Source organism: Manis javanica, chromosome 8 (assembly GCF_040802235.1).
Source record: "Manis javanica isolate MJ-LG chromosome 8, MJ_LKY, whole genome shotgun sequence".
In the NCBI taxonomy this organism is placed as follows: Eukaryota; Metazoa; Chordata; class Mammalia; order Pholidota; family Manidae; genus Manis; species Manis javanica.
This window is the reverse complement of record NC_133163.1, coordinates 103,933,263-103,948,444: the sequence shown is the minus strand read 5'-3', so window position 1 is coordinate 103,948,444 and position 15,182 is coordinate 103,933,263. Positions and strand designations below refer to the sequence as shown.

At 36.3% G+C, this 15,182-nt stretch overlaps 1 protein-coding gene across 1 annotated transcript in view; it reads right to left on the bottom strand.

Annotated features, from left to right (window-relative positions):
• The window catches only part of UNC13C (unc-13 homolog C), a 539,874-nt gene that overhangs the window by 251,220 nt on the left and 273,472 nt on the right, over nt 1–15,182 (bottom strand). Inside the window, exons 11-12 of the mRNA XM_073211882.1 lie at nt 12,394–12,509; nt 10,347–10,510 (exon numbers count right to left, since the gene is read on the bottom strand). Coding sequence (XP_073067983.1) covers nt 10,347–10,510; nt 12,394–12,509 — 280 coding nt within the window. The remainder of the gene's footprint in view (nt 1–10,346; nt 10,511–12,393; nt 12,510–15,182) is intronic.

The window sequence follows — 15,182 nt, the reverse complement described above, 5'->3', positions numbered from 1 at the left end:
TGGATCAAGGCCAGATTCTGATGGCTTCTAGCTAAGGAACTGTGACTTTTGCATGTAGACTATTAAGGACGTGGCTAAGATTTCTGCAGAGGGAAATGACATTATCAGATGAATTTGGAAAGATGACTCTTAAGTGGCATAAGAAAGGATTGAAATGCGTGGGTATGAGAAACACAAAAACTATTTAGGAGATGTAGAAGAAACAAAAATGACACTTCTGCCTTGCTCCCAATATCACTAAGCACTTCACATACTACAGTCAGAAGGAACAAAATATTTTGTACCTTGAGAAAAACTAAAAAATCACAGAATTACACTGTTTCTGATCTCTAAAACCTAAAACCTTGTATATGTCTCTGAAATCTGAACTTAGCAAAACAATTTTTAACCATGTTATGTCTGAAGTTTATTATGACCTCTGGAAGTAGGAAGGTCAGGTAGGGAAAGCTGCTATTCCCACTAAGAAGAGCATAATACCATGTAACCTTAGGAATATGTGTTTTGTTCTGTTTAGAATTGGTGCTTCTAAAGTCTGACTCCTTCCCTGTATCTATTGTAATTAAGCGTTGCTTTCCTTTCCTAATATTTTTCTCCCTAGGGTCACAGAACAAGTAATGTGATTATGGATTGGAATTCAGGCAATGCAAGTTCAGAACCATCTCTCTTACACTGAGTCTGCCGTCTCTTGATTTGTCCTCCTCCGTCTCGCTTCAGCGTTGTGTGTTTCTTGTGTATGAATCTGTTTCTTCCAGAATGTGTTTAGTTTTTGCTTGAGTATCATCTTAACCCAGACTGCCTCCAGCATAGTGTTTTCTTATACACAAGACTTGACCAATAAGCATTAGTGAAAACAAGTAAAAGCAGTATGGGCCAAAGGTATTTATGTAGAGGTGGAGTATACAGGACACGTGCTTGGTTACCTTCAAGTGACAGTTTATCAAAACATCCAACTGCCTTGTGCACGTTTGATTGAGGTGTATAGCAGATAACATCATAAAGATGATAATTACTTTGAAGATTAATATATTTTGCTTACAATCAATATATGGAGAGCAGTAAAAAATTTCCCAGAGCATTACATATGTATTCATCTTAGAGAACTGACAGAAACATTTTGCTTTTTGATTAACCTTTAACTGAGATGATTTCTGGGGTAATATGGGAGGTAGCTAGCCACACATGATTTATCCCTCTAAATCTCCTATGGAAATATCCCTTCTCCCATATTAAAAAAAAGGACTGAAAGTTATAGCAGCATTTGAACTTAGGAGTACCAATCAAAGATTTCCTAGCATCTGAGAAAGATTTTACCTAACTTCAGGGCAGCTGGCTAGATTGAGAATATTCAGTGACTGACTAGTATCTAAACTCCTAAAATATTAACCTGCCAAGAGAGGAAATGGATGGATCTTTCTAGGAACCATACATGGTGTGCCATTATATCCAGGACCTAGGGCCTAGACAGCTGGCCACTAAAGCTGTCAGTCACTCCCCTACAATGGTAATGGCTTCCTGAGGCAGTGAAGCTGCTTCCTGTTTCCTACACCTTCTCACTCTATATCCATTAAAAAAGTATACAGCTCCCAAGATTGCAATGCAGCTTGTGCAACAGGGAATGGGCAATAGGACTTGAAGTTAGTTAGAAGAAAGCGCTCAAAAAACACTGGGAACAGTATACTCTGGGGATTATATATAATCTTTTATGCTCTGCTTCTAGTAAGACAAGAATTCACAGGTTGTTTACATTGTCCAGGAAAAAAAAAATCTCTTGCATGTAAAGAACCTACCAAGAGGAACAGGTGAACCCCCAGTCTAAAAGACAGTTGCATTTGAATAGTCATGTCAATGAGTAAAAGCTTTTCAGGGGCTTGCCTTCCAGTTTAAGATCTGCAGGTAAATGCTGACAACACCAAGTGGTCAACAAATGCTGATTCAAAGGAGCCCTGTAAGTTGCCAAGCAAACAGGATACAAACATCATTGTATATTATATCAACATAATATACACATGCATGCATGTGCATGCACACACATATATACAGCAAAAACAATAAAAAAATGTGTCAGGAAATAACCTAAGCATACTGACACTATGGACAAGAGCAGGGCCAGAGTGAACAAAGCAGTTTCAGATGTGAAACGTGGCCTCCCAGCCTCCACACACCACAAAACCCTGTCAGAGATTTAGCAGTCCCACCAAGGTGGGACGAGCACAACACTCATGTGGATTTAGCCTGCCTACACCCTTCCTGTTCCTTGCTGCTGTCTGCGTGATCCCAGCCAGCTGCAAATCTGGGAGACTCCCAGACTGCAACCATCTACTTCTAGCCACCCCATTATCACAGCCCTGGCTATCACCCTTCTGGGGTACCCCCAGACAGTTTCCTGTGACTCCAGTTGCCCCACCAGAGAAGGTCCAGCCCATTGCCCACCTGGGAGCTCCCCAGACTGTGTTTCTTTGACACCAAACACCCTGCCAGCTTGGCCCCAGCTGGTATCCACACAAGAGGCCCTTCAACCAAGAATACTCTACCTGGCAAGGTTATCATTCAGAACTGAAGGAGTAAAGAGCGTGTCACATAAACACAGGTTAGAGGAGTTCACCACCACTAAATCACCCTCAGAAAATGGTAAAGGAATTTCTTTAAAAGGAAAAAGAAAGGTTATAACTAGAAGAAAATCATGAAAAGAAGATATTTCACTGGTAGAAGCAAAGAGATAGCAAAAGTAGTAGACCAATCACTTAAAAGGTAGTATGAGGGTTAAAAGATAAAAGTAGTAAAATCAACTACTTCTGAAAATTAGTTAAGTAAATCATTAAATAAATGATGTTAAAGAAGATACCATATACATAAAATGCGGAGGAGGAAACATTAAAAATGTAGTACTATTAGAAAAATCCAATTTAAAAATGGATTAAGAGGAACTGAATAAACATTTTTCCAAGAAGACATACAGATGGTCAACAGACACATGAAAAAATGCTCATCGTTGATAAAATTAAAAATAGGAATACCACATGACCCAGTAATTCCACTTCTGGGTATTTACCCAAAGAAAACAAAATCACTAATCCAAAACAATATAATGCTCTCCTAAGTTTATTGCAGCATTATTTACCATAACTAAATATGGAAACCACCTAAGTGTCCACTGATAGATGAATAAAGATGATTTGGTACATATGTACAATGGAATATTACTCAGCCATAAAAAGAATAAAATCTTGCTATTTACAACAACATGGGTGGACCTAGAGGGTGTTATGATAAGTGAAATAAATCAGACAAAGACAAATAACCTATGGTTTCACTAATATGTGGAATCTAAAAAACAAAATGAACAAATAAACAAAACTGAAATAGATTCTTAAACACAGAGAACAGACTGATGGTTACCTTGGGGAGGGAGTAATGGGTGAAATAGGTGAAGGAGAAAAAAATTAGTGAGACTGTTTGGTGTCTTGATCAGGGTGATAGTTACGTGAGTGTATACCTGTATGAAAGTCATCAAGCTACAGGCTAAGATTTGGCCATGTTATTGTATGTGCCTCAATAGATTTTTTTTTTTAAACATGGGAAAGGATTGCTAAATTAGGTAGAAGGTTGAACGACCATCATGGTCTCCAGTTCCTGACCATCATGGTCTCCAGTTCCTTTCTGTGATATTATTGTTATGGTAGCATACATTGTGCTCTCGGAAGCTACATCACTGACACAGATGTAGCTATAGTAGAAGAGAGATCCTGGAGTTAGGAGTTCCAAGTTTTGGTCTTGGTTTACTTGCTTACTGCCTTAAAAAGTAATCTTGGAGAGATCATAATCTCTCTTGAGGTAGTGTCATCTATCTCCCAGGTTCTTTGGAGGAGGGAATAAGATTATAGAGATGAGAGAGTTTTGTAAGCTCCACACTAGGGCTCCTGAGCGGGAGCACAAATGGACTTTAACTACCATGCAGGAAGCAGAGCAAATTGAGAAACAGGAGTGGACTGAAGTCAAGACCTGTATTCTTTCCATAAATCAGCTGCATGCCCGACATGTCAGAAGCTCAATTTCTCTGGCTTTCAGAGTTCTTACAAACAAGTGGAATTTCTGTTCCATGGGAAAAGTTGGTAACAAACTTCAAAAAGATGATGCTTAAGCTGCCAATAATGAAGTAGTTACTGGCAATGTTTTCAGCTGGAGCAATGCTACAAGATTACCAACCATTGACTTTATAAATGTTATTGGTAAAATATTGGGAAGTATTTCAAAGAGCACTATGGACTCAGCTCACTTGCTACTGTTTTGTAGACATAATGATGGAAAATAATAAGACAATCATCTGACTCACCTGTCTTTTCATGGACAATTGTCCCTAATCACACCAACCTTGTGGTTTTCAAGGGATGGAAATGCCTTTAAAATTTAAGAGATTTGAACATAGATTATTTTTTAATGATAATAAAAACACTAGGATTAGAAAGACACATGATTCTTAGATCCTTAGAAGAGATTTCAGAGAAACAATACAAGATGAATGGAAAGACTGAGTTCTTGGTATTAGAAATACAGGAAAACAATATTTATCACACTCCCTAAAATTCAGATTAGAATGCATTAGCATGTTATAAGCAAATATTTTATTCATCATTGTCACTAAAGAGGGCTCACATATCTAAGGATCGCTTTTCCTCTGGTCAAAAGCATCATAGCTTTTCATATATGCTATGTACTGCTTGAGCTCAGTTATGGAGTTTTGAAGACATGGGCAGTGGTGTGGGCCAGGACAGGAATGAAATGCATTGGGTTTAGAGGATGGAACGATGGAAGTTGGAGAGCAAGTAAGGATGGGCCCTTCAGTCTTCCCATCAGCTCTCTCTGACATCTCTCCTCATCTGTGCCTGGATTTGGTCCTTCCACGTCTGCTCTTTGAGAACCTACACGTAGGTGCTATTATACTGTCTTGTTATTTTTTGTCTATTTTACAGTCCTGTTATAATTTTTTCCTCTTCCCCCTAAATTAGGAGCTCCCTGGGGGCAAGAGCTATCTTTTACTGCTAAATTCCCATCACCCTTAGTTCTCATACTTAGACACTCAGAAAAAGTCTACTGAATAAATGAGTCACAACTTCTGGAATAAGGGCTCCATGAGGGACTGGATCTTGACGTCTTGTTCACTGATGTATTTTCAGTAGCTACCAAACTTCCTGGCACATAGCAGGCACTCAATACATATTTCTTAAAGAAATGAACGAACGATTCAATTAAGCAACATTCTCCTTAGAAAGCAAGTTCATGGCTCAAGCAGCTAAAATAGACTAGTGGCTTTAAGGTAGAATGTTTTAAATCCCCACTGTTCTGGTTTAAACATGAATTAGAATAAGAAGGCAATGCCAAAGTAGAGACTGTTTGCTAAATACACCAAGGTAAAAAAAATGATGTTAATGCTTTTCTTTTCTTTGGTATTACAGAGGGATGACCATAGTCTAACAGAATCTCAGATCTTGTGAGATACTTTGGGTCCCATTTTATAATAAATGAAATACTCACTACAAATCCAGTTAAAATCATTTTGCTTGACAGAAATCACCTGCAGAGGACAATTTAGTATTTGATGATGACATTAAATGTCTTGCATGTGTTCAGGGGTGAAGAATTGGTCACAATATTTTTAAGAACATACATATTTGTATAAATAGATGAAAAGAATCAAGAACTCCCCAAATTCCCATGACGGAAACAGGCTTCATGCCCAAACTCCTGATGCAAAATATGTGGAATAGTGGATTCTTTCAAAAAACAAATAGACTCTTCATTTTTACTGTCATAAATGGGGAAATTGCTTTTATTTTAGATGGATGGTTGCATTTACCATGTAGGAACAAATACTCCAAGTAGTTTATCACTCTCTTGTCCAAACAGGAAAATTGTAATCCCTTCTTTTCCTCTCATGAATGCTCCAAAACAGAGGATATATTTTTGTGCAACAAATAGGGGTAATAAATTGTGCGTTCATAGCAAATGTTCTGTGATCAAAGGAGAGAGCATACAGTAGGCAGGAGGTACCCTGGAGGACTAGGGATTTCAGTATTAATGTTCAGGTTATCTACCAGAAAAATAGATTCACCTCCTTATGATGAGAAATACACAAGAGGAAAATTTAATAATGTACAACCAGACTCTCTGACTTAATACATACTTCCCCTTTATTTCTGCTCCAAATCCATCTTCAAGAAATGGGAGCATGCTTAAAAGAAACCTAGCAATCTCTAATACAAAAGGAAGATTATGAAGTTACCTGGGGATTTGGCTAAGCGTAGGGGACTTTATCATAAGAAACTCCCATTTGATTTCTTTTTCTGAACAAGCGGTGTCTAGGAAAGTCCATAAGAATCAAGCAGGTTTGTCCTTTCCCAAAGCTGTAGGGGTCCTCACCCACAGCAGGACGTCTGCTTCCTTGAGGATGAGTTCCCCAATTTTGTATTTTTAAAAATTAAAAGAAAATACTTCTGGGGTAAGCTTGACATGTCTAGTTCTATGTTTTATTGTTGTTGGTTGGTTGGTTGGTTTCCTGGTTATGTTTTTGGGCTCCCTGGAGGAAGATTTCAAAGTAACAGAAAAATACTGATTCAATAGGCAACTGGTTAAACTTCAAAGATGAGGCTGCTTTTGCTTGCTTTTTGCAACTAAAAATTTCTGACATGAAGAGATGTACCAGGAGAATTTGATAATAAATATAATTCGATAACTTCTGCTTCTGATTTTTTCAGTTACAAATATGTATTGAGTTTCTATCATGCAACTAGAACAACTAGAACTCCTTATAAAGCAATAATGAAAGATGACTCCTCTCTTGAAGATTTCAATTTGTAAATCTTTGAAAATAGTTTGAGTGCCCTTTAAGTGACTCCCTTCTATTATCTCTAATTTTTAGAGATAATTACACATATAATCATAATATTAACATACTGATATTTTTCTACAAAAAATAATTTTCAACAATTAAAAATCACCAATGAAGAGTAAATGAAGAGATCATATCTTTGTTGGTAGTAAATTTTATATGAGTTATCAGACTGTTGAATAATAGGTATTTATTTTTATTTCAGTGACATGGTAGATTTTATACTGTCAAAGCCAAAATTTCAGTAGACAAAGTTAAATAGGCAAGGAAAATGTTATTCAAGGCTATGCAAAAGGGAATTCAGTCTGAATTCAAGTTCACTAAAATAAATAATGGGAATGTTCTTAAGAACCGAGACAGAGGAGAGAAGAGAGAGTTTCTAAGAGCTGAGGTGGAGGGAATCCTAGCTGTCAGTGTTTGCTAACTGGCCTTACCTGAAGGAAAAATATACTTTCTCCCATCCTCATGACAGGAGGTAGTATTGCAATTTGGAGCAAGGCACCTACCCTCACACAAAGACTGGGGGAGACAGGGGTCTATCTTCCTGGATGATTATACCTGAAAGGGATCCTACCAGGTCCCTGACAAAGCTAGTTCTGGGTTATAGAATTGGCAAGATGCTTTTAGAAAATTTACATTTGCAAAGGGGCAGATAAATAATTTGCTTTTATAAGTTTTCTAAAGTAAATGGTCTAAGGAAAGGGAGGTCAGGGGCTTCTGGGTTTAGGTCTTCTGGACTCTGAAAGGGCCACCATCAGAGGAAAGTCAGGGGCCAGAGGCAGAAAGTAGCCTGTCTAATGCTTTGTCAAGCTGAGGAAAACAGTAAGGCCATTTAGGTCAGTACAAGTCTCCCTCACTTCACTGCACTTAGCTTTATTGTGCTTTGCAGATATTATGTTTACAAACGAGAAGGTTTGTGGCAACCCTTTGTCAAGCAAGTCTATAGGTAACATTTTTCTAACAGCATTAGCTTACCTCGTGTCTCTGTCACATTTTGGAAATTTTCACAATATTTCAAACATTTTCATTATTATTATATTTGTTGTGGTAACCTGTGATCAGTGATGACAACTCCCTGAAGGCTCAGGTGATAGTTAGCGTTTTTTAGCAATAAAACATTTTTAAATTAAAGTATGTACATTACCTTTTTAGACATAATGCTACTGCAGACTTAACAGACTACAGTATTGTGTCAACATAACTTTTATATACAGTGGGAAACCAAACAAATTCATTTGGCTTGTTTTATTCTTTATTTGCTTTCCTAAAGTGGTCTGGAACCAAACCTGCAGTGTCTCTGATGTGTGCCTGTACTTAATGCTAAAAAAAGCATTTAATAAATAAAAATATCAATATTGAATTAGTTTTATAATGAGAAGTAGATACAATTTACCACATTTTGTTACCACCAAAGTGTGTTTGTTGGTTTACCACAAACAGAGAAGGCATTCTTTTTTCTTGTGAGTGTCTGCCTTCCTTTCCCTCTTCAGACCAGCATGTGGCAGCCCAAGGACCTCAGCCAAACCCAGTCCATGTATCTTTTGTTTTTAAAATGAAGTTTTATCAGAACATGGATATGCCCATTTGTTTACCTAGTATCTACAGCTGGTTTTACACTAGGAGTGCAAAGTTGAGAAGTTAAGTGGTTGTGACAAAGAGTATAGGACCCACAAAGCTGCAAATATTTCCTATCTGGCCCTGTACACACACAAATATGTGCCAATCCCTGCTTTACATTATCTTCTAGTATGAGCAAGGGCTCTGTCAAAACTGAGTTTTATAACTGTGATAGGACTCAATTCACCTGCAGGTCACTTGATGCTAAATAAGTATCCAAAAACAATTTTTTTCTTGTTACTGTTTATTTAAGCTAAAATGTAAGGGAATAAAATGGAGGGGTGACTCTCTTCTTTTAAACTATTGTACAGTTACTATTTTTCTACTGAGAATTTAAGAAACATGGAAACAAAAAAATGACATCAGCTCACAGAGATATTTTGCAATCCATTTAAGTTCATCTTTTTTTTACTGAGATTCTTTTCAGAATCCGTAATTTTTTGTTTTTGTTTTTCTCAGCTTAGCTCTCTTTTGACAGAACAGTTCATTGACTTTAGACTGTTAATCATGGTTTAATATTTAATTGTACTCAAATTTTATATTAGGTGTTCTGCTACATTATTTTAGCCATTGACATGGGACAGAGCAGATGGCAAAGTCACAGAGTCCCTTGTGGGTGTCCAGCTACAAAACAGGTTGCCTCAAAAGGAGTGAGCTTCCTATTACTGGACATGGACAGGCAGATGATGCCGACCGCCAGTCAGGGATGCAGTAGCAGAGTTTCCTAATTTGGAGGGAGGTAAAATTGGGTGACCTCTAAGTTCCTTTTCATGTTTAAAAATCCACAAGTCTTTATTATTTAGCATTAGGACATCCTACACACTGAAAAAAGCACACATGCTTTCTCTATTAGACATTTTAAAGAATTCATTCTTACATACGATGTTCTAGAATTATGACTGGTGATTAAATGCTATGAGTAGTAAACTTGAAGAAGAGCATTGATTCTGGTCCAACCCATATCCATTATTAATATGTTGAAAATGACTATCTGGGCCAGCATCTATTTGGTTCACATGAAAATAAGATATGATCATTAATATGAAAAAACATTCATGTAATATATTTTCATAAATAGTTTGCATATTATAATATGGTATCTATCTGAACAAAATGCACTTACAAACTTAAGCGAGGTTTCAAAAGGTACAGTGTGGGTAAGTAAAAGCTCAATTCTAAATCTTTACTGAAATTTCCCAGTAAGGACTATGACTCTGTGGGTCACTTCTATAGTACCACATTTACTGTAGTGTTTGGGTACTCAATAAATCTTGGTTTTACTGAATTAGCAGCATTGATATAAATAGAGGAAGGAAGGCATAGTTTAATGTTAGGGTCAAGACACTGTAATTGCTCTAGGTGTGCTGACACTAATACACTTTGTAACCTTGGATAATGCCCTTCAGTCATCAGAGATCCAATCATAATTTAGTTTTCTCAGTTATCAAATAAGGCATTGATTCTCAGACTTTACAGGATATGAGAATCACTTGGGGGGCTTATTAAAGCACAGATTACAGGGCCCATTCTGAGTTTTTGATTCAGTAGGTCTGGAGTAGCATGGAGAATTTGCATTTCTAAATTCCTAGATGCAACTAATGCTGTTAGGAAGGGACCCACTTTGAGAACAAAATTAGGATTGCAAAGGTGGTGGTAGTGAATTACCAAATCTTAATACTTGATAACTGTAAGAGAAAGAGTAGCCAGCATCAAACTGGCACATTAGAATGTAATTCTCTTTAATCAAAATTTCATTTATATTACAGGGGAGATTAATGGTTTTCTTTTTTTTTTTCTTTATATTTCAACAGAGATTTTTGAACATGCAAATGGTCTTAGCACTTACGTCATAGCTTGGTAAATGGATTCAATCCCATAACGCATGGCAAATTCATCAACTATTTCTTGGGAAGCATCATCAAAGAAAACCTTCCAGGCTTCATCTCCTTTGACCTCTGGGATTTTCACTCCACCATTAAATTTCACTTCAGTCAAGTAATGGAATAGATTCTGAAAGTAAGTGATTTTCAGTTGTTCAGTAATTCCTCAGAATAGGCCAAAAATATTTAACTGTAACTTTCAGTAACTTATATTTGCATTGTAATCTGTAAGTAATAGGAATCTCTTGGATTTTTATTCTAACTCACCACATCTTTATGCAAATTCTGATTTTATTTCTGCCTTGGTCTATACAGAATCAATGATTCAAAAGTTTTATACATCCCAAATCATTTTAGAAGGAAGTAGAAATTTTTACACATAAACACTTATACATGCTAGGACATATTTTGCATTCATGGGTTCTGAGTAAATTATAGAGCCTTGCATAAACAATATGATTTTAACCATGATAATACATTTAGGTATATAAATGATATATACATTATCATTTGTCTGCAAAGTGGTAGGAGTCAGGGCAGTGAATTGAGGTTGAAAATGAATGTTTGAGAATTTTCTAATGAAAAAAATCAGTACATACTATTCCTTTTTGCCTGTAACAAGTTAAAGAACTACTGCATAGATGTAACCCAGGTCACTGAAAGACTCCTCGGATTTCAGTCTTTTTGGTTTCTTGGACCAGCAGAAAAGGCTCTTGAAAAGGCAAAGCATAATGCTGTTCCTCTATCTCAAATCTTCTCTGCTGACCTTGAAGGCCAGAGTTGGCTCCCCATTCTGCCAGTTCAAGGGATTTCTTTTATTGGTCTGAAAACTGAATAACCTTTCTCAAAGGAATATCATTGGCTGATGGTAGTCAGGAAATTAAGCTAGATCTTATCCTAATTACTGTGTAATGTGTTAATGATTTAGACACTGTTGCCCATTCCTTCTTTAGTAAAATAGAGGTGCAAGTAATCACATATATTAATTTTCATAAATATATGTAGGGCAAATAATATGCAAAGGGCAATTCTCTATCTTTTTCCGTCTTAGGAAGGTACTTTCTCTTTACCTCGTTGAGCATGCGGAAAGTACACTCCTCAGCTTCACCTCATATTTTTCGATACATGAGGCAAGTGTTATTTATGTCAGAGAAAGGCTCTGGTGACAGCTCGAAGCTCTCAGATGTAAAGCATTCAATATAAGCCCAAAGATTATTTGCTTATCTACACTGAGGCATAAAAGGGAGCTCATGAATCGGTCCTCTGGATTCAACTGGGGTGGTCACTACCTCTCTCTAAGCCAACCAGGCTTTTAGTGGGTATATCCTCTTTTATTGATGTGTGGGTGACTACCAGATACATTCTGATACTCCATACCCAGGTATGTTTGTGGGAAGGGTAGTTAAAATGGACGAGGGTTCAATATGTATGAAGACCTTTGCTGTACCAATGATTCATAAGAAGACAATCTTCAAAAGAAAACACTGCTTGTTATATTGACTCCCAAAGCCATTGATACAACACCAACAATTTTACACTTCTAAGTGACAAGCAATACTAATTAAATCTTCAATAAAATCCGAGCACTAACTCAGATTTCTCAAAAACAATCATGTTTGGATCCTCTCCTGCATGACTAAGGTACTAGATGTTAAATGCTTCCAAATATTTGACATTATTCATTTCTTCAGTGAATGTGTTTTAACATTCGTCTTCCTCCTTGGAAGAATGGTAATTTAATCTGTTCTACTTGTTCATTATCATTTTCTTGCTTGTTAATCCCTGCTATGAGTTTGTTCTAAACTCATTAGAGGGCATCCACCCTCCCCTCAGGGAGCAAGGCATAGGCTCTATGATGCCCCGGCACAGTGCCTGCTAGAGTGCAGAATAAGAGCTCTGGGAACAACTCAAAAAACCTAATGCAATTATACTTTTTAGCCCAATATTTCTCTGTATGATCCATAAGGCCAATTTCTTTATTAGGTTATTTTAAATGCAATTCAATTTGCTTACCTCATGTAAACATGTATATTGTATATGATAGGGAGCAACCTTCTCCTCCCCTTTTATTTCCACATTGATTTTCAATCGAATGGCCCCCGATACAGCTGACTTATCTGTCCGTTTCTCTAATGAAGCAAAAACAATAACTGACAGTCATTTTTGAAAATTCTATATTTCTTATACAAATTCTCAAAAGCTTAAAATAGGCTTACAGTGCTGAAAGCCATCTTTCTAGATCAGGTTTGGTTAACTAACAATAATGATTCTGCTAAATACAATGAAAAATAATGTGCCTATTGTGTCATTGTGATCGCCAAACTGTATTACAGATTCTCCAAACAGAGAAGATTAATCAGAAGACCCTGCCATTGTGACAGAAATCTGTGTGCTTAATCAGTTTATACAACAAAATTAATTATTTGAGCAATTAAAAGCAAGATAACATAAAAATACAATTAACCAGTATTTTATCTAAGAACTAAATTCTCTTTCTGTACTTGAAAAGATGAATCAAAGCTTTAACAAAGAAAGTCTGTTGTTTTGTCAGTGATCCAAAGACTTGGAGTCTACAGCCTGTGTTTACTTATGAGTGTTGGATTAATTGTTTATTTGAATGTAATCAACACATAGTTAATTCAGTCAAATAGAAAGTGTGTGTGTGTGTGTGTGTGTGTGTGTTTGCACACATGTGGGTCCAGTATGGACTGCTCAGTAACTTTAAGAGAAATGAAAACAGTAACAAAATTCCTAGCATGCATGTAGGTAGGGGACCTACGTTTGACAGGCACTTCAGAGATGAAATAGAAAGAGGCAAGTTGATGCATTTTACAAATTAAATGTAAGCAGGTAGAGTGACACAAAGTCAGTAGTAAAGACTTCCTTGATTGACTCTCTTTCTAAGCTTAACTGTATTTTTAAACATTTAAGATAAAGTTAAATCACGAAGTCTACTTTTTTTCTTGCAGAATGTCTGCTGACTTTCATTGCTAATACTTAATAGTCATTGTGTTGCAAAGATTCTTTCCTTAGAAGTGTGTCAGGGTCATGAGAATTTCTCTTACTGGCTGGGAGATAGTTGATTTCCAACAAATATTAAAGTCCTCTGCAGGGGCCAAAGAAGTGAAAGACCTGGGATCTTTATGTCACAGATCTCTGTCCAGAGCCCCAAGGGAGCATTACTGTTTCTTTGATTTTAACTATTATCATCCCAATGGATCCATGGGACATGGACGGATGTCCCTTAGATGCCCAGGACTTTGGCCAAGTCCTTGTCTGCATGTGGAATTAATTCTAAGTGATGAGGAAGGAGGAATATTGTACAAAATATGAAAATACAGGACTTATTATGGATTGAAATATTGCACTTACTGTAAACTGAACCCACTGAGGTTTTACACAAAGCTAAGACCTTTGCTCTCTTCCTCCCTCCTTCCACCCCCTACTTCCTGGGCAAAATAGGGGATAAAGAGGTATAAACTTTAAGTTACAACATAAATAAATCACAGGGATAAAAGGTACAGCATAGGGAATATACTCAATAATATTGTAATCACTTTGTATGGTGACAGATGGGAACTGCCACTATACTTACTGTGAACATTTCATAGTTTATGTGATTGTCAAATCACTATGTTGAACTCTTGAAAATAAAGTGACACTGTATAACAATTATATTTCAATTTAAAAAATAAAAAGGCTAGACATCAGCAATGAGGGCACAAACATACAAACTGAGGGTGAGCAGGCAGAGGCTTCCGTGTTGTCTCGCATCATATTTTCCTTTCCACAGCCTGAAGGACACTTTCAGCATGAGACCTGGACAGCTGGTTTACTAACAACACATTCAACTTCCTTGCCAAAACTGAATTTACCCATGCACATTTTGTCAAAAGAACAATTTGAGGAATTTCTCTTTCGAATCCTAACTGCCTTTAATTAAAACGCAGTCTGTAAGAACTGCAGAGTTAATGGCTGGAAGTTTACCTTTGCTTAACATCCCTGTTTTCATATTTAAGGTTATTTAATAGTATAAACAAGATACGGGAGGATGATCATTATAATGGAGGTAAAAATTGTACACCAATAATGTAGAAGCATTAATTTTCTTTAAGGAAGATTTATTTAAAATATTTTTTTCATATTGAGTTCTTAGTCTAGCTTGAATCATTTGTATCCAAATGAGTTACATATCTTCCTTATTTATTATAAAATTTAGAGTTTAATTAATTCTATAATTAATGTGACTTCATCCTCTACTTTGTCAAAGGTTGTATTACTTGAAGCATTTTTTTTTAAGCCAGAAGCACTCTTTAATTTGCTAAAATATATTGATATCCTAAATGGAAACTCTTTGTAAGCCTGGTGTAAACCCTTCTCTGATTCACAACCAGCTCTTAAAAATTTAATTAAACTTTTCAGATGATATAATGAAGAAATTTTGGATTATATACTTTATAGACACTGAGGTGATCCATCTATTTTTACTACTATATCAGCACTGAAGATTCTGGGTTATTATTTAATTACAGTAAAAGTCTAATTAAAAAACTTAATTCTTGATTCCATAATAAAATTTCATTTAAAAAATTATGCCAGTGAAAGATATTCTCAATATCGTCATCGTGGAGTAAGCATAAGTCCACATGTGTACTTGGCTTCGTCTACTGAAGCCTACTTTTATGCCATCTTTTGAAATATAGCTAAAACACACTTTTATTTTATTGTCAAAATTTCAGTAAGGAACCAAAAAAAAATAAGTCAAACAGTATTAAGTTACAGGTTGATTATTTGTTTCCTAT